Consider the following 17,916-nt stretch of genomic DNA (forward strand, 5'->3'; position numbering starts at 1 on the left):
AGGCAACTAGCTCTCCTAAGGACCTGCAGGGCTGTTGGGAGCCTCACTTACCTCACCTGTTTAATTACCATCAAGGGTAAACCTGTCATCAGGGAACCCAATGGAAAAAACACTGATTATTTTAAATTCCTATCCAAATCTACCAGGTCTCCCATTTTTAACAGCTAATTCTCACCACCTCACCAGTGTTTTAAGAAACATACTGTCACCTCAGAAATTAATTTGCTCCTCAACAGCTTTTGCTGGAGAGCTGACCTTTCCATAGGAAAGGCTGGGCATGAGCTGCTCCATCTGGCTGAGCTGGGCAGAATGCTTGCAGGTGCACACAGACAGCATGTCGGCTGAGTCATGAGGTGTTGCCATATAGAGGAGGTTTCCATCAGGCCGCTGCCCTGCTCTCTACCTTCAGGATCGCCCCTGCACACAAATTCCAAGCTCCTCAGGGAAGACTGAGTCCTCCTTATGTGTCTATGCAGCCCCACCTCCGGGAGTTCTTAAGTACTACAGTAAAAGACTGAGCCTCAGCCCTCACTTCAAGGAGGACGCAAGACAAGCAAAAAATACACTTCTTGAAAATGATGGGATCAAGTACTGATGTTTTAAGAGCGATGAGAGAGATCTTAAATCCCTTAAATCTTATGGTTGAAATGACTAGGTGTTTTTTTTTCTTCCTTTCTTTGTAGGGGTGGGGAATGTCATCTGTACAGTATCTAGATTTATTAAATGGGCTATAAAACAAGATCCTAGTAACCTTTCTTCTTCCTGCTGCTAGATATTTGGTTTAACATGGCTCATTACCATGGCTAGATTAATGTTTAACGTGGCCTGGTTATAGTTCTATTTCAGGTATAAATGTTATATCTCTTAAAAAATATAGTCAAGATGATGAAGCTGATGAAGTAAGAGGTGTTTAAATTCAAATAGGCTAATCTGATGGATAACTAGAAATGCCAATGAATACATTTTATTTTGAGAGCTTAAAATATGTAGATAAAAGAAAGGCAACTCTAAAAATGCAACATTCTGTACTTGAATTATCAATCAATTATAAAGAATGACTATAAAGAAAAGCTGGTCTTACTCTGAATGTCACGTTGTCCCGTCATGAGTCTGTGTTCTTTACTCCTCCCATTCTGGAACTTCAAATATAAAAAACAAGGTCACACTCCCTGTCATTTTTCAGAGACATTATATTACACCTCTTTAAATATCTCGATAGGATTCTTACCCAGGAAAAAATAAAAATATCACATTCACTGTTAAATTATCTAAAGAAGGCTAGCAAGAGCCATTAACTCCATAAATCCATATTCTATGGCCAAAGTAGCAATTCAAAGTGAAAATACAATGAATGTGTAAATATGCTCAACTAGCATTTAGAACATGGTATAGGAGAGTTGCTACAATAGCTCCAAGTTAGAACAAGCTGTTGGAACATGCAGGTGACATTCAACCTGGTCTTTAACACAGAGGCAAGGTACAGTATGGTTAAGAGTGGGAGTGGGATTCTGCCACTTACTAGCTATGTAACTTTGAGCAAGTTCTTTAACTATATGTCTGTTTCTTTATCTTCAAAATGAGGATAATAATAGTACTTACCTGATAATTTTTTTGAAGATGAAATGTACACAAAGCACTCAGCACAGTGCCTTTTAAGCACACGGAAGTGCTGAATAAATGTCCAGTTATTCTTTTTCTATAATGCCTAGCTACACAAAAGCCACATGTGGGAGTGGTTCTTGAAAATTAGCTACCCTTTCTGAGGGCCAGAATGGGATGAATCAGAGAATGAAAGATTGAACAGACCCTTTCTCTTCTCAGATGACAGGTCCTGTGTAAGGTACACATAGCATACACTGTCAACCATCTGATACGCTCAGCTTTCAAGTGACAGTTCTCCTCTGAAGCTATCCTAGCCAAAAGAGAGAAGTACACTATTTATTAAGCTGTGTCTGTAGCTAAGTCTGTGCATCTAAATGAAAGAAAAACATATAAGTTGCTTTTATCACTAATAACCAATGACTTAGCCAGAGGATAATGATATTAGATAGAATTTGGAACCCCACATAGGTGTGCGTTCACTTTTACATACTATTAAAGAGATATAACATGAAATCAAAGCTAGATTTATTGCAGATAAATAGAAAAAGCGTTATATTACAGAGTCACAACTTTCTTTTTTTTGGCTGCACAGCGCGGCTTGAGGGATCTTAGTTCCCCAACCAGGGATCAAATCCGTGCCCTCTGCAGTGGAAGCACGGAGTCCTAACCACTGGACCGCCAAGGAATTCCCCCAACTTCTTTATTCTATAGTATGTTGGTATCATGTGTCATTTAATGCCACCGTAATTTTTGAAGCACTTTTGCAGCCTTGTATGAGTTAACATCCAGGTATTCAGTTCCCAAATCTTGTGAGGAATTCACCGAATCTATATGCCACAGTGCCTGCTAACTAAATGAATGAATGATCAGGGTCACAGATTAATATAGCAAATTTAAAGAAAAATTTACACACAGAGCATGTGGGTTCCTAATAGGCTACATGGACAGCGAATACAATTACTTGCATTAACAAAATAGAAAGACAATAACAAAAATATGGCAGGCTTTTAACTAAGAATGACAGTATAATTTATGTTAGATAGACAATAGCATAGAAAGCCCAGAAAATCTGGATCTGAATCCTAAATCAGTTTTCTCTCATGATTTGGTATCATAGAGATTCAGAAGGACAAAAAAAAGTATATTTAATTCTTGAAAAACATGACAGATATATCTAAGCTATGACTTGATACCATGTAGTTTATTAAATACACCATGGTGTAGAGAAAGGAGTATGGACTGGCCCAGATCTGGCGGTAGGTAGCAGTGGGCAGTCACTTAATGTTCCTTAGGCCTGAATGTCCTTATTTATTTAATGAGGGTGTTGGACAATATAATGCTTACCATCCATCTGAGCTCTGAAATTCTATTGCTTAGTGGTATCTCTTACAGATTATATTCTCCACAAAACTATTTTTATTACAGGTAGTCAGTATGTTCATCACACACTTTTATGAAAGTGCTGATGATTTAATCACAGATTATAAACTGTGGTCTAAGTCCTGACTACAAATTCCACATATCCTTATATGGAATTAGGATGAGGATGAGATTACACTAAGGTTAACTTCTCAAGATAAAAGATTAACCAAAGCACAATTCTGATGATAACCTTGCACCATTGACTAACACAACAACCAGAAGTGACTACATATTATTTATGGTCACAAATCAATCACTCAGTAACATCACCCAATAACAAAAACACGTTTGTTGAAATCATTAAAATAAGCTCAATGAAAAGCAAATGCACAGAGAGGTAAATACAAGGTTATTTATTTTGAAGTATTGTTTCATAACAAAAGATTGGGGATAATCTAAAAGTCCACATATACAAGAAAAGGCTAAACATATTGATACATCTAGAAAGTGAAACTGTGTTCCATCATTAAAAACAATGATTAAATAAAGGCAGTCCCGTATGATTCATACGAAACAATTTCTAAGAATTCTCAGATCAGGAAGTGGACATAGTGTATTAGCATTTGTACAGAAGAAAAAAATACAAATTAAATATGATATGTGTATAGACTATCTTTGGATAGAAGAAAATGGTTAACAATAGCTGCCTCTGGGGAAAGGAACTGGGGTAAGAGGAAATATACTTTAAAAATTCTTTTAGCACATTTTGAATTCTTTGTCCATGGGCATGTCCTACCTATTTTTACTTAAGAAGTTAGATTTTCAAAGGGACAAGTGAACAATGAAAAAAATGTTTGTATATGTAGATACACACACAGGAAAACAAAAAGACTAGAAGGGAATAACTGTTAACATGGAGGTGATTTATTTTCTTCCCTTTATATATATTTCTCTGTATTTTCCAAATTATTTCAATGAACACATGTTAGCTTTGAAATTATAAGAATTTATACATATTTTAAAACAAATGCACATTTCTGTCACAATTTTTTTCAGATATTAAACAAAGTACATGCTGGGAGAATATGTACATTTTTATCAAAGTTCTTAAATTGTTTCATGCTGGGGTTCCACACATTTGCTCCAGACTCACCCTTAGGTTATATGAAGGATCCTTAACACTCAAGTTTGGCAGAGATGCCTGGAGAGCATTTACATAATTTGTTTCCACTCCTTGAGCTGCAAGCAGAAGACAGGCTCTGAGTTAAGATTTACAAATTATCATCAAATGAATCTTCAACAGTGGCTCAGTTCATGGTCAATCATGATCTTTCAAAATACCCTAAACTTTCCAGCCCCCTTACTGAATTCAAAATATCAGATCAGATGACTCTTCTATCAACGTCATTAAGAACAGACTAAAAATTCTACTCCTGTTCTTGATCTTGAATTAGCCATTGGGGGGGTTGGGGCACGGTTGTGTGTAGATCACTGAGTATCAGTCATGCCCTGTGGTGGTAGCAGACTGCTAGCAGAGCCCACGCTGAGTGTGAGTCTAATAGACAACGGGTAGGGGTGCCATGAGAGAGAAGGCCAGGGTGAGCTGGTCCCCTTTATGGGAGGAGAGGTTCTCAGCAGAAAAGATGCCCTTTTGCATGAGGAGGTTTTGTGCAACTGGAGACATATGCAGGGCAGTTATAGGACCCCAGCGATAGGATATCATCCCAAGTCAGGCCAAACTCTGGAGCAAGGCAGCAGGGCTCAGCATAGACTCAAAAGCCCTGAGTGCCCACAGCGCCACCAGCCAGTACAGAAAGTGCGGGTGCAGACTCTTTCCTGAAGACCAAAATGTTAAGAACTGCTTGGCGGCATTTTGCAGAGGGCCAAGACTGTGTGGTCAGGGGTGCTGGGTGATGAAGTTAGCAGATGGGGGGGTATGGAGGATATAAACGGTTCTGATCTCTAGCCACAGGCTGGTGGGAGCTGTGGACCTTCGGGTTCTGTTCCATCCACTCGTCCAACACATGGGTCTCTACCAATGAAACCCACTGTGCACAGATACTTCCTTAGGCCACAGAGAGGCCAAAATGCTGCTTACCAGACTGTTTGTATTTCTGGATTTTTGTCTTCAGGTCTATTCTGTGGATGTTCCTTAGGCATTTTTCTAATAAATCCAAGTGATCTGGAGCAACCAGGTTTAGCTTCTCCAATTCAATCACAAGATCCAAGAAACTCTAAGAGAACCACCAACAAGAAACAAATGTCAGTAGGGCTGACTATTAGGCCTCATATGCAAACCTCAGGTTGTGTAATTTATTAGAGCAAGAAAATGTGACCAGAGGAGCCCTTTCAGTGACCTTCAGTGATCCTAAACCAGACCTCTCTGTTTTATAGTCCCTCCAAAGCCATGAGCAAATTACACTCCTGGAATTTACTCAGAAAAGAGGTAAGTCTTTGGGGGGCCAACCTGTACCTAGGTTGGGGATAGATACATGGGCCATTTGTGTCGTGAAGGATTGAGAGAGCAGGCCTGAAAATAAAATCCTCCCAAGTTCAGTCTCTTCCCAAAAGCCAGGCTGGTGTTATACTGAAAAACTCTGAGGGCTTTACTGAAAAAAGGAAGTGAGAAGGTAGCTGGGGAAACGTTTTTACTAGAAAAATTCTAATGATACAGTTTTGAAGTCCCTAAAATATTTTAATCAATGCTGGAAATTCCAATTCATTCTGACACAGCAGACATGAGGTGGTGAAATTACACGGTTAGGGTATTTTGCTACTCATTCACCCTGGACCATAGGGATTGTGAAAGAACTGTATTTCAGAAATAGGCACTGCTTTTGGTGTTATGTCCTTTCTGTTTAACATTTGGTTACTCATGTGCTATCTTTATTTTTAAATTAATAATGCTAATTAAATCTACATAAATGATTGGGAAATAAATTGATTAGGGGACACCATAAAAGGAGTTGTATTTTTTCATTTTCCTTCCGATTTTGCATTTGATGGTGGGGGCATACAGTCACCTTATATTTCCAAATTTCAGAAATGAAACAACAATCATTAAGGAACATGAGGAAATTCTTAAGCAATGATTTACCAGAGTCCTCAGAAGCAGGTCCTTGGTGGACATACTGTCACATACTAGAGACCCGAGCTTTCCCTGGCCTGTCCATAGGTCAGAGGTACCATATAAGGCCAGCTGGAATTTATATACTTTTCCAGCAATCACAGCATCCCTAAGATCTTCACCCCTACCTCATTTCAACCCCAAATCTGTACTTTTGCCATTCCCTGGATACATCAGTCTCAAGGACCTACCCCTGCCCAGCTACCCTGCAGCCTAATGACTCCACACTGACCCTGAGCTCGCTGAGGAGAAATAGATGACAGTCAGAGAGCAAGATGGGAGTGGACCGGCATTTCCTCCTGTTTCTACTCAGCATGAGCAGAAGGGACTCCCTAACTCTCCCAGATGATCTGTCAACCAGGGAGAGAAGCTGATGTATAAGCCAGGCCTATGAATTTTACACAAATAAAGGATAAAATACAAAGATGAAAGAAACACCCGGGGCCACACCAGCCGATATCACTCTATTGCCTCTCAATATATGAACCAATTTTCTTCCTATCAGTGTTACTATGAAAAATAAAACCCATACTCTTCTCCCTTCCCACCTTCACCCCCGACTTGGTCCTCCCTGCTTAAGTACCTGTTTCCCTCTCTTCACACCATAGAGAGCACCCCTCCAACTTCCGATAGGCTCTTGGGAACATGAATGAAGAAAAAGAAAGAAAACTCACCTTATCCTTGGCTATCTTGCCTCGGCCCATATAATCTCTCATGAGGAATATTAATGAGGACACATCCGATTTATCCAAACCCTCACCAATTTCCATCAACAGCACCCTGTAAACCAGATAAGTTTCTTCAGTAAATTCAGAGATCAGTCCTACTGAGAACACCAAGAGCCTAGGCCTCCTCTATGCCAATAATTGGTTAAAAGATTAATTCTTGCCCCCATCTGAATGCGCCCCCAAGAAAACAGAAAGCTTAGATCACCCCAGGAGGAGATCTTAAGGGAAGTCAAAAACCAAATTTATCCTTTCCCCAGTTTTCAATAGGAGATGGTACCTCTTTTTACAACTGCTATGAAAAGAAAAAGAGAATAAAAACTTCCCCAAAGAATCCCCTAGCTCCCCCAGAAGTAATAATGAAATAAATGAAGAAACTAAATGACTAAGACGCAAGATGTAAATAGAATTCAAAGTGATCTTGTCTTCTCTGTTTAACAAACCCCCAGTGATACGGATGCTGTTAAGCCAGGGACAGTACTTTGAGTCACAAGATTGTGAAGCCAAGTAACACCTGGGCTATTGGCCCACGCCCGAACTCGAAGGTTAAAAGGCATCTAGATCCCGGGGATTGTGACTGTAAATATCTCTGTCCAGAAAGCCCCTTCTGACTTAGCCACCTCTGTTCCAGTTGGAGTTACCATCATGCTTTATCAGGGCTCCCAGGGACACCTCACGATTGTCATCATTACCTTGACATTGCCGTCGTTACTTAGAAGCCTGTTTTCCCAATTAGACTCTAATATTCTTGAGGATGGAAGAGTCTTCATTCCTTTTGCTTTAGGGCTTACCAAATGCCTGGCATAAGTCAACCCACAATAAAGCCCACTCAACAGAAGAATCAATGAATCTAGCACTCCCGGGCCTCTCTACTCAGAGGCCCAAAGGAACCACCTCCATTCACCACAGCAAGGAAACAAGAGATGGAGAGAGTCCCCTGACTTATTCACAAAAACCCAGTCAGTGCCTGCCGAAAAGTTTTAAGAAGATTATGACATCATGATGGTTGGAGAGGTGGAAGATGATCAAGAATAACAGCAACAACAATACTAAACCCTTATATTTGTAGAGTGCTGCCCAGTTTTAAAAAGTACTTCACATAATTTAAAATAATAATAATTTTTAAAAAGTACTTCACATACTAAATGATCGCAATCGATCCTCACAAATACACTTGTGAAATCAGATATTATTATTTTTAGCTTCACAAGTAGAAAAACGGAGTAGAAAAACTGATGTCAGTGGCTGGCTCAGCCTACGTGGCTTGTAACTGACAGTTCTGAGGCTTCAAACAGGACTTTAGACCTCAAATCTCATATATGTTCCAAAGGCCACACTGCTTGCAACTCTCTTTAATATAGTTTTTAATCATGTACGTCCCCTCCAAATATATATTATCAATATAACTAAAGGCTGGTGGTCTGGAGAAAAAGGAATCACTGATTTAAGGTTACAAATTATCTTCCTTTCCCCAGAAACGCAGCCTTTCGGCTGGTTTCTGTGCTCCTCTGAACCTCCAAGAGAATATTATGTGAACAGGAGGAACAACTCAAAGGCTGTCTGAACTAGAGGGGACTCCAGTGGCCGTTCCTCTCCTGAACTGAAGGGGGTCTAGAGATGGTTAATTGAAGAAACGTTCAATCTGGGCTCCCCAGAGCCTCCGGGAGCAGGGACCTCACAGAAAGCAAACCCACCCCACTAGTTTCCTCAGCAGGGGAAAGACCGGAGGGGGTTCAGGAAGGATCACAGAGCTCTACAAAGGTCAGGAAGATTGCTGTCAGGCTTGTTATTTCCTTTCTCAGTAACCGGAAATTACCAGGCTCTGACATCACAGGCTAGCAAAGAACACAGCAGATCTCACACTCAGAGAGGCCTGCAAGAATACTAGCTCTTAGTCACTCCTCTCTCTCTCATTCTACCCATCAGGCAAACACATACCATCCAACCCTTCCACTTTCATTCTGATCTTCTACCCAATTACTTTAAGCAGACATGTCCTAAGAATTCAGAGTTCAGAGGACTGAAGTAACATCGATGTGGCAAGACGATCAGTGGGTAGAGAAAGTAATGAGGCTGCTTTTCTTACTGTCCTCATTTCTGTGATTCTGAAGTCTAGACCTCCTCCCTCCCTCCCACCAGTCCAGCCTCAGGAGGGCCTGATGAATTACCTATAGTCCGAAATAAGATGTGGGTGCCTGCGCAGGAGGGCCTCCGCTGTCGGTCTGTCCATCTTCAAGACCCTCTTGAGCAAGTCAAACCGCCTTACTCTGTAGAGCAGCTCAGCCAAGCTCACAAAAGACAGCTTTCCTCTCTCTCTTAAAACATCCAGAAGGTCCCTGACATTAAGTGGAACCACATCTGCAGCAACGTCTCGGCACAGAAAAAGCAGCAGCTCCTTCTCATCTTCATCAAGTGCTTCTTCCACCTGATGGATAACCTCAGCAGACATCCTGTACAGTGTCATTCCAAGGAACAGCGGTAAGAAAAGTCTAGTCCAGTCAACAGAAGGCCATGAAGCTACCGATTGCATTTCTGATGGTTTTCTTCATTTCTTTCAGAATCCTTTCCAATGGAGGAATTCTGTGGTTAAAAGGGAATTTTTTTAAATCCTTCTATCAAAGTAACTTTTGCCTAAAACTCTAGGTATAGGCTCTTCCTTTCTTGATGGTCTCTCTAAACTAGCAGATTAAATTCATATTGTTAAGTCTACAGAAAGCGATCCTCTCAGTAGACAAAGAGACTGACCCCAAATTCAAGACTGACAAAGAAGATAACCTACATTTTAAAGGAAATGAGACCAGAGACAAATTATTTCCCAAAAAACCCATGTGCTTTATCAGAACTTATCAGAATGTGAAGTGTGGTAAGGGGGAAATCACTGCTAGGGAATTAATGACGAAGTGGCAAATGACTGACCTTGGTGGGGGCAGAGGAAAAGCCCAATGACTAAGCTGCTTTCTGGATGACAGAAACTGAGGTCACAGGGGTTAACTCCTTTTCGGTGACCTCCCAGTAGGCTTGAACAAATACAAATCTTAGCAGAGGGGACCCTCTGCAAGGTGTCAAAAATGATGGGAGAAAACAGGTTTCTGTCCCTACCCCATCCCTTTTTTCCAGTTGTTCTACTTTGAAACCCTTCATTCACACCTGCTGCCATCCTCCCAAAACCCAGGCCCTTTACACAGCATCATCATGAATGCTCATAGGACCTGCCACCATAGCTGAACTTAGGCCTTGTCAAGTTTTGATCACCTCTTTGGACCTTGAGCCCCTTGGAAGAGTCAGAAGTCTGCACTCACAACACACTGCTGGACAGCAATTATCACTAGAGTTCCTGATGGTATCAGTGGAAGGAAGGAGGTTGAGCAGATCTGCAGAAAGCTCTGGGAATTGGGTGGGAACGGTGGGGAGTTCATGCCATGGGTCTATTCTTAACTTCTTGCATTGGAACTCAACCTATTTTCTTTCAAAATTTAAGTTGCAAATGGGGGTCACTGTCTACTCTAAAGTTTCATAGCTATATTTTATGTTAAATAAGCTCTTATGTTCTAGGAGAGTACCCTATCTGTTTCTATCAGACAGCATTTCAGGTTAAAAGCTAATCTTAGCAAAAGATAACTGGAAAACAACCTAACTGTAAGTTGCTAACTGTTGCTACATTTTTGTGTACAAGCATATTTATGTATTTATATATCAGGATTTACTCAAAGGAACACTGAATCTATTTTATATATTTATATACAATCTCAGTTCACAAAAGACGAGGCATCTTACAATAAAAACATGTAAGTAGAAAAAAATTTATATGAGAACAAGGGGGAAAAATATTAGGTAGAAAGTCAAAATGAGATGGAGGGATAAAGAATACAATGCAAATATGCAGGCCAGAAAGACCTAAACAGATTTTAGTAGACCTTGAATTTGTCCCGAGCTTCCTGGCAGTCAAAGCAGAAAGGGATATAGGGGATGTTAAACAGCTCTTGCTGTCAAAAATAAGAAAAATTGGGCTTCCCTGGTGGCGCAGTGGTTGAGAGTCCGCCTGCCGAGGCAGGGGACACGGGTTCCTGCCCCGGTCCGGGAGAATCCCACATGCCGTGGAGCGGCTGGGCCCGTGAGCCATGGCCGCTGAGCCTGCGCGTCCGGAGCCTGTGCTCCGCAACGGGAGAGACCACAACAGTGAGAGGCCCGCGTACCGCAAAAAAAAAAAAAGAAGAAGAAAAAGAAAAATTCAAAGATTCTTAGAGGAAGCATAATTTCCCTAGAGTCCCAGAGTTCCCCATCAATGAAAATATTAGTGAGTACTTTAATGTCTGAAATTAACAAAATTACATTTATTTTAAATTTTGGTTTTTAAAAATTTTAAATATTTGACTTTAAAATAAATCCATGCCGCGGAGTGGCTGGGAGAGGCCACAACAGTGAGAGCCAAATATATCATCTGCTCAGTTCATTTCCTCCAGCCATTACACCCAAGGCTGCCTTCTGCCAGTCACGCACAATCAGCAAGAGAACAGGCATGCTGTCTTCCCTCTGTACTAACAAAGGTATAGTTTGGCAGTAAAATCCAAATTACTCGGTGGTAGCATCTGGCATAGTCAAAGAAAATATCAAAAGGAAAACTACAGCTCCTGTGCTGACCCAGGCCAACCAGATGCAGCAAAATACCAGTGCTTATATGTTGGGGTGGTGTTGGGGACAGTTAATTGGGACTAGAGGTGATAGGCACTTGAGAGAGGGGAGCATGAAAGGAAGAAGTAGGGCTACAGTCCAAAAAATCACTACTTTGTTGGGGTTTCTTTTAAGCCCAAACCAAGAAATTAACATAAAAATTACTCTCAGACTAAGGAAGCCCATAGGGTCTTTTTTTTTTTTTGAATACAAATTTTTTTGAGGTGCTTTTAACAATTCAGACACCATAAATAGCAAAAAATAAATATTGCAAAAACAATACAAAAAGATTTAAAATATATAATTTACATATAACCATCATGTAAGTGTATGTCTTCGTTACATACATTTTATTCATAATTTTGTTTATAGCTTTATTTTATTATCTGTTATGGCTCCAGTAATATAAGTTATATCCTTTATAAAAGCCTTGCAATATTTTTACTAGAAGTCAAGCCCATAAGGTCTTGAGAGGCAAACTCCAAACCACCCTATAAGGTCAACTTCCCAACCCAGGGGATATGAAACATCTATTCTACTGGAGGTGAGCTCATGATTAAAAATCACCATGCATAAACATAAAAATCACCACGACAGTAGACAAAACAAAACTCACATCCTAGGAACCTACACCTGAAAGAGTTTAAAATAAGCATCTTAAAAGTTTCAAGGGACTTCCCTGGTGGCACAGTGGTTAAGAATACGCCTGCCAATACAGGGGACACGGGTTCAATTCCTGGTCCGGGAAGATCCCACATGCCGCGGAGCAACTGAGCCCATGGGCCACAACAACTGAGCCTGCGCTCTAGAGCCTGTGAGCCACAACTACTGAGCCCGTGTGCCACAACTACTGAAGCCCACACACCTAGAGCCCATGCTCCCAACAAGAGAAATCACCGCAATGAGAAGCCCGTGCACCACAACGAAGAGTAGCCCCTGCTTGCCGCAGCTAGAGAAAGCCCACGTGCAGCAACAAAGACCCAATGCCGCCAAAAAAAATAAATTAAAACAAAATTTCAAGAAGATAAGGGCAATTTCTGAAATGTGACAGGCCAAATCAATGGTTCTTAATCAGGGGCAATTTTGCCCCTCAGGGGACATTTGACAATTTTGGGTTAAATCTGAGATATTTTTTTTTTTTTTTTTTTTTTTTTTTTTTTTATTTTTCACAATTTTAATATGACACAGATAAAGGGTTCTTTTCATGGTTGTAATATTAGGGTATATGCCTCATTTACCCCATTTTTCACAGCAGTATACTTAAAAAATACTTTAAATACTTTATCTTCTCATAATAAATCAGCTTTTTATATTTTTACCATAAAAATTTAAATATAAACGTGTATACAGAAAAAAATGTATACAAAGTAAAATGGCTCTCATGTACCTATGCTGAAAATAAACAAATGTTTACAATTTGCCATATTTCCTGCAGCTATTAAAAAAAAAGATATTCAACTTTAGAGATTCTGATAAAGACCCACACCATTCCTTTACACCCATTAGTTCCCAGAAATGAGTAATATCCTAACATTTATATACTTTATAACTACATGTGTTCTTGAACTTTTAACTCATTTGATAACATTCTTAATTAAATATTCGTATGATGTATATTTAAACATATGTAAATGATACCACACAGTATACTTACTACTTAACAATTTCACATAACAGGGTTCTGAGTTATATACATGTTTAAACATCTAGAATAAGTTTATTTCAACTTTCCCTTATTATTCTTTCTTATATGAAATTTTATGTACTCCTATTGCAGAGTTGGGCGGTATCTATGTTTTCACTATTTCAAATAGTGATTCAGTTTTCATCCTGTGTGTTTTTTTGTGCATATATGTCTATAGCATGCGTCTAAAAGTAGCATTACTAGGGGTAAATAAACATTCTTAAGGTTTAATAGACATTATCAAATTATTCTCCCAAGTGGTTCTAAGAATAAACATGTCCTCAACAATACCTAACAAATTGTTTTTTTTTAACAAGCACTGCAGCACTTGGTAGTTTCAGACATTTACATTTTTGCCAATCTGAGGGGTATGAAAACACACCTCATTGTTATTTTAATCTACACTTCTTTGACTAGAGAAGTAAATATTCTCTCCTGAGTTTACTGCTGATCCAGCTTTCCTCCTTTGAGAATTTTCAAGTTATATGAGGAAACCTGTTGGATTTTTACTGGACTTGCTTTCAATTTAGAATTTTACTTGAACAGAATGTTCATCTTTATGATATCGAGACTTCCTACACATGGGCCATGCTATCTCTCCATTTATTGAGACCTTCTTTTATGTATTTCAATAAACTTTTATCATTTTCTCTATAAAGTTCTTATATACCTTTTTTTTTTTTTTTTTTTTTTTTTGGATTTCAACATTTTTAATATATTATTATTGAACCCCTTTCATACAAATTGATAATTTTTTTTTTTATTATTTACTTAGTGTTTATTATTTGCCAGGCCATGTTCTAAATGCTTTACATATTTTAGCTCATTTAATTTTCATAAAATTTGTCATCTTGTTTATTTTTTAGTTATATTTTAAATTATAAAACCCAAAGCATTTGCTGTTAATATTTTGGTATATTTTCTTCATTTGTTTTTTCTATGCTTTTTTCTTATTTGTAAAACAAAAACAAAAACCACATCTATATTCTTTTTTCATTTGACATGGGTGAAGTCAAAAAGCATTATTCTGTTACTAAATCACTGAAAGTATAAAGGAAGTCAACAGAAAACTGGGAGTTTGCTTTTTTTTTTTTTTTTATAGGTATACCTGGATTTAATTCTCACTTCTACCGCTTGGTAGCTGGATAGCCTTAGGCAAGTTTCATACCTCCCTGAAATTCACTTAATTCAGTCTGTAAAATGGCATAATAACTTATTATAGCATCCTTTTAGGAATTTTAAATCAGTTCTTGAAATAAAAGTACACAATATATAGACAAGTATGGATTCCTCAATAGGTGTTTGACCTTTCATTTCTCCAGTATCCCACCTGCATCAAATAAAGAAAAATACTTTTTAAAATTTACGAATATTTCATTGTTGTAAAGTTAAAGCCATAAAAATAATCAAATGGCCCACTATCATACCGTTAGAAGAAAAAAAAAAAGGTGTTCATGAGAGTTCCATATTAGAATACAAGTTTTCCTTAGGCACCTGTTTATGTATGCTATTCTGCTCTTTACAATAAATAATTAAATTTAAAAGACTTAATTCCTCACTTTTAAGACCTTATTAGTTTACAAATTACATATTGACCTATGCTAAATTTTATACCGACCCATGCTAATGAATTCAGTACAGAAAACAAAAAACACTGCACTCAAGCAAACTACATATATATATACATATATATATAACTTATATGAGAATTGCTACTCCAGCTTTCTTTTGGTTTCCATTTGCATGAAATACCTTTTTCCATCCCCTTACTTTCAGTCTGTATGTGTCTCTAGGTCTGAAGTGGGTCTCTTGTAGACAGCAAATATATGGGTCTTGTTTTTGTATCCATTCAGCCAATCTGTGTCTTTTGGTGGGAGCATTTAGTCCATTTACATTTAAGGTAATTATCGATATGTGTGTTCCCATTCCCATTTTCTTAATTGTTTTGGGTTTGTTATTGTAGGTCTTTTCCTTCTTTTGTGTTTCTTGCCTAGAGAAGTTCCTTTAGCAGTTGTTGTAGAGCTGGTTTGGTGGTGCTGAACTCTCTCAGCTTTTGCTTGTCTGTAAAGGTTTTAATTTCTCCATCAAATCTGAATGAGATCCTTGCTGGGTAGAGTAATCTTGGTTGCAGGTTTTTCTCCTTCAACACTTTCAATATGTCCTGCCACTCCCTTCTGGCTTGCAGAGTTTCTGCTGAAAGATCAGCTGTTAACCTTATGGGGATTCCCTTGTGTGTTATTTGTTGTTTTTCCCTTGCTGCTTTTAATATGTTTTCTTTGTATTTAATTTTTGACAGTTTGATTAATATGTGTCTTGGCGTATTTCTCCTTGGATTTATCCTGTATGGGACTCTCTGTGCTTCCTGGACTTGATTAACTATTTCCTTTCCCATATTAGGGAAGTTTTCAACTATAATCTCTTCAAATATTTTCTCAGTCCCTTTCTTTTTCTCTTCTTCTTCTGGAACCCCTATAATTCGAATGTTGGTGCGTTTAATGTTGTCCCAGAGGTCTCTGAGACTGTCCTCAGTTCTTTTCATTCTTTTTTCTTTATTCTGCTCTGCAGTAGTTATTTCCACTATTTTATCTTCCAGGTCACTTATCCGTTCTTCTGCCTCAGTTATTCTGCTATTGATCCCATCTAGAGTACTTTTAATTTCATTTATTGTGTTGTTCATCATTGCTTGTTTCATCTTTAGTTCTTCTAGGTCCTTGTTAACTGATTCTTGCATTTTGTCCATTCTATTGTCCATTCTATCGCCAAGATTTCGGATCAACCTTACTATCATTATTCTGAATTCTTTTTCAGGTAGACTGCCTATTTCCTCTTCATTTGTTACGTCTGGTGGGTTTTTATCTTGCTCCTTCATCTGCTGTGTGTTTTTCTGTCTTTTCATTTTGCTTATCTTACTGTGTTTGTGGTCTCCTTTTTTGCAGGCTGAAGGTTCGTAGTTCCTGTTGTTTTTTGTGTCTGTCCCCAGTGGCTAAGGTTGGTTCAGTGGGTTGTGTAGGCTTCCTGGTGGAGGGTACTAGTGCCTGTGTTCTGGTGGATGAGGCTGGATCTTGTCTTTCTGGTGGGCAGGTCCACGTCTGGTGGTGTGTTTTGGGGTGTCTGTAGACTTATTATGATTTTGGGCAGCCTCTCTGCTAATGGGTGGGGTTGTGTTCCTGTCTTGCTAGTTGTTTGGCATAGGATGTCCAGCACTGTAGCTTGCTGGTCGTTGAGTGAAGCTGGGTGCTGGCGTTGAGATGGAGATCTCGCGGAGATTTTTGCTGTTTGATATTATGTGCAGCTGGGAGGCCTCTTGTGGACCAGTGTCCTGAAGTTGGCTCTCCCACCTCAGAGGCACAGCACTGACTCCTGGCTGCAGCACCAAGAGCCTTTCATCCACAGGGCTCCTTAATTTGGGATGATTCGTTGACTATTCAGGTATTCCACAGATGCAGGGTATATCAAGTTGATTGTGGAGCTTTAATCCGCTGCTTCTGAGGCTGCTGGGAGAGATTTCCCTTTCTCTTCTTTGTTCTCACAGCTCCCAGGGGCTCAGCTTTGGATTTGGCCCCGCCTGTGCGTGTAGGTCGCCAGAGGGCGTCTGTTCTTTGCTCAGACAGGACGGGGTTAAAGGAGCCGCTGATTCGGAGGCTCTGGCTCACTCAGGCCGGGGGGTAGGGAGGGTCACGGAGTGTGGGGCGGGCCTGCAGCGGCAGAGGCCGGGGTGACGTTGCAGCCTGAGGCGCGCCGTGCGTTCTCCCGGGGGAGTTGTTCCTGGATCCCGGGACCCTGGCAGTGGCGGGCTGCACAGGCTCCCCGGAAGGGCGTGTGGCTAGTGACCTGTGTTCGCACACAGGCCTTCTGGTGGCGGCAGCAGCGGCCTTAGCGTCTCATGTCTGTCTCTGGGCTCCGCACTTTTAGCCGCGGCTCGCGCCCGTCCCTGGAGCTCTCTCAAGCAGCGTTCTTAATCCCCTCTCCTCGTGCACCAGGAAACAAAGAGGGACGTAAAAGTCTCTTGCCTCTTCGGCAGGTCCAGACTTTTCCCCGGACTCTCTCCCGGCTAGCCGCGGTGCACTAACGCCCTGCAGGCTGTGTTCACGCCGCCAACCTCAGTCCTCTCCCGGCGCTCCGACAAAAGCCGGAGCCTCAGCTCCCAGTCCCGCCCGCCCCGGCGGGCGAGCAGACAAGCCTCTCGGCTGGTGAGTTCCGGTCGGCCCGATCCTCTGCGCTGGAATCTGTCCGCTTTGCCCTCCGCACCCCTGTTGCTGTGCTCTCCTCCGCGGCTCCCAAGCTCCCCCACTCCTCCTCCCGAAGTCTCCACCCGCGAAGGGGCTTCCTAGTGTGTGGACACTTTTCCTCCTTCACAGCTCTCTCCCGCTGGTGCAGGACCTGTCCCTATCCTTTTGTCTCTGTTTAGTTTTTTCTTTTGCCCTAACCAGGTACGTGGGGGGTTCCTTGCCTTTTGGGAGGTCTGAGGTCTTCTGCCAGCGTTCAGTAGGTGCTCCGTAGGAGTTGTTCCACGCGTAGATAGATGTATTTCTGGTGTATCTGTGGGGAGGAAGGTGATCTCCGCGTCTTACTCTTCCGCCATCTTCCCGGAAGTCCCTCAAATCTGAGATATTTTTGGTCATCATAACCAGGTGGTGCTACTGGCATCTAGAGAATAGAAGCTAGGGATGCTGCTGAACATTACACAATGCATATTCCCCTCAACAAAGAATTATCCAACCCTAAATGGCAATAGTGCCAAAATTGAG

General features: G+C 40.5%; 1 protein-coding gene across 18 annotated transcripts in view; it reads right to left on the reverse strand.

Moving 5' to 3' along the window:
* The window catches only part of CFLAR (CASP8 and FADD like apoptosis regulator), a 94,355-nt gene that overhangs the window by 37,966 nt on the left and 38,473 nt on the right, over positions 1–17,916 (reverse strand). For 15 of the 18 annotated variants that reach the window (XM_060302063.1, XM_030854829.2, XM_060302061.1 and 12 more), the window contains 5 exons: positions 8,985–9,396; positions 6,766–6,871; positions 5,063–5,198; positions 4,118–4,203; positions 1,082–1,139 (listed from right to left, as the gene is read on the reverse strand). In XM_060302063.1, coding sequence (XP_060158046.1) covers positions 1,082–1,139; positions 4,118–4,203; positions 5,063–5,198; positions 6,766–6,871; positions 8,985–9,346 — 748 coding nt within the window. In that variant the 5' untranslated portion in view covers positions 9,347–9,396. Of the gene's footprint in view, positions 1–1,081; positions 1,140–1,806; positions 1,913–4,117; positions 4,204–5,062; positions 5,199–6,765; positions 6,872–8,984; positions 9,397–17,916 lie in introns of those variants that run through there. The other 3 variants (XM_060302065.1, XM_060302064.1, XR_011377579.1) reach the window with 2 other exon arrangements.

The sequence above is a fragment of the Globicephala melas genome, chromosome 7 (assembly GCF_963455315.2).
Source record: "Globicephala melas chromosome 7, mGloMel1.2, whole genome shotgun sequence".
Classification (NCBI taxonomy): domain Eukaryota; kingdom Metazoa; phylum Chordata; class Mammalia; order Artiodactyla; family Delphinidae; genus Globicephala; species Globicephala melas.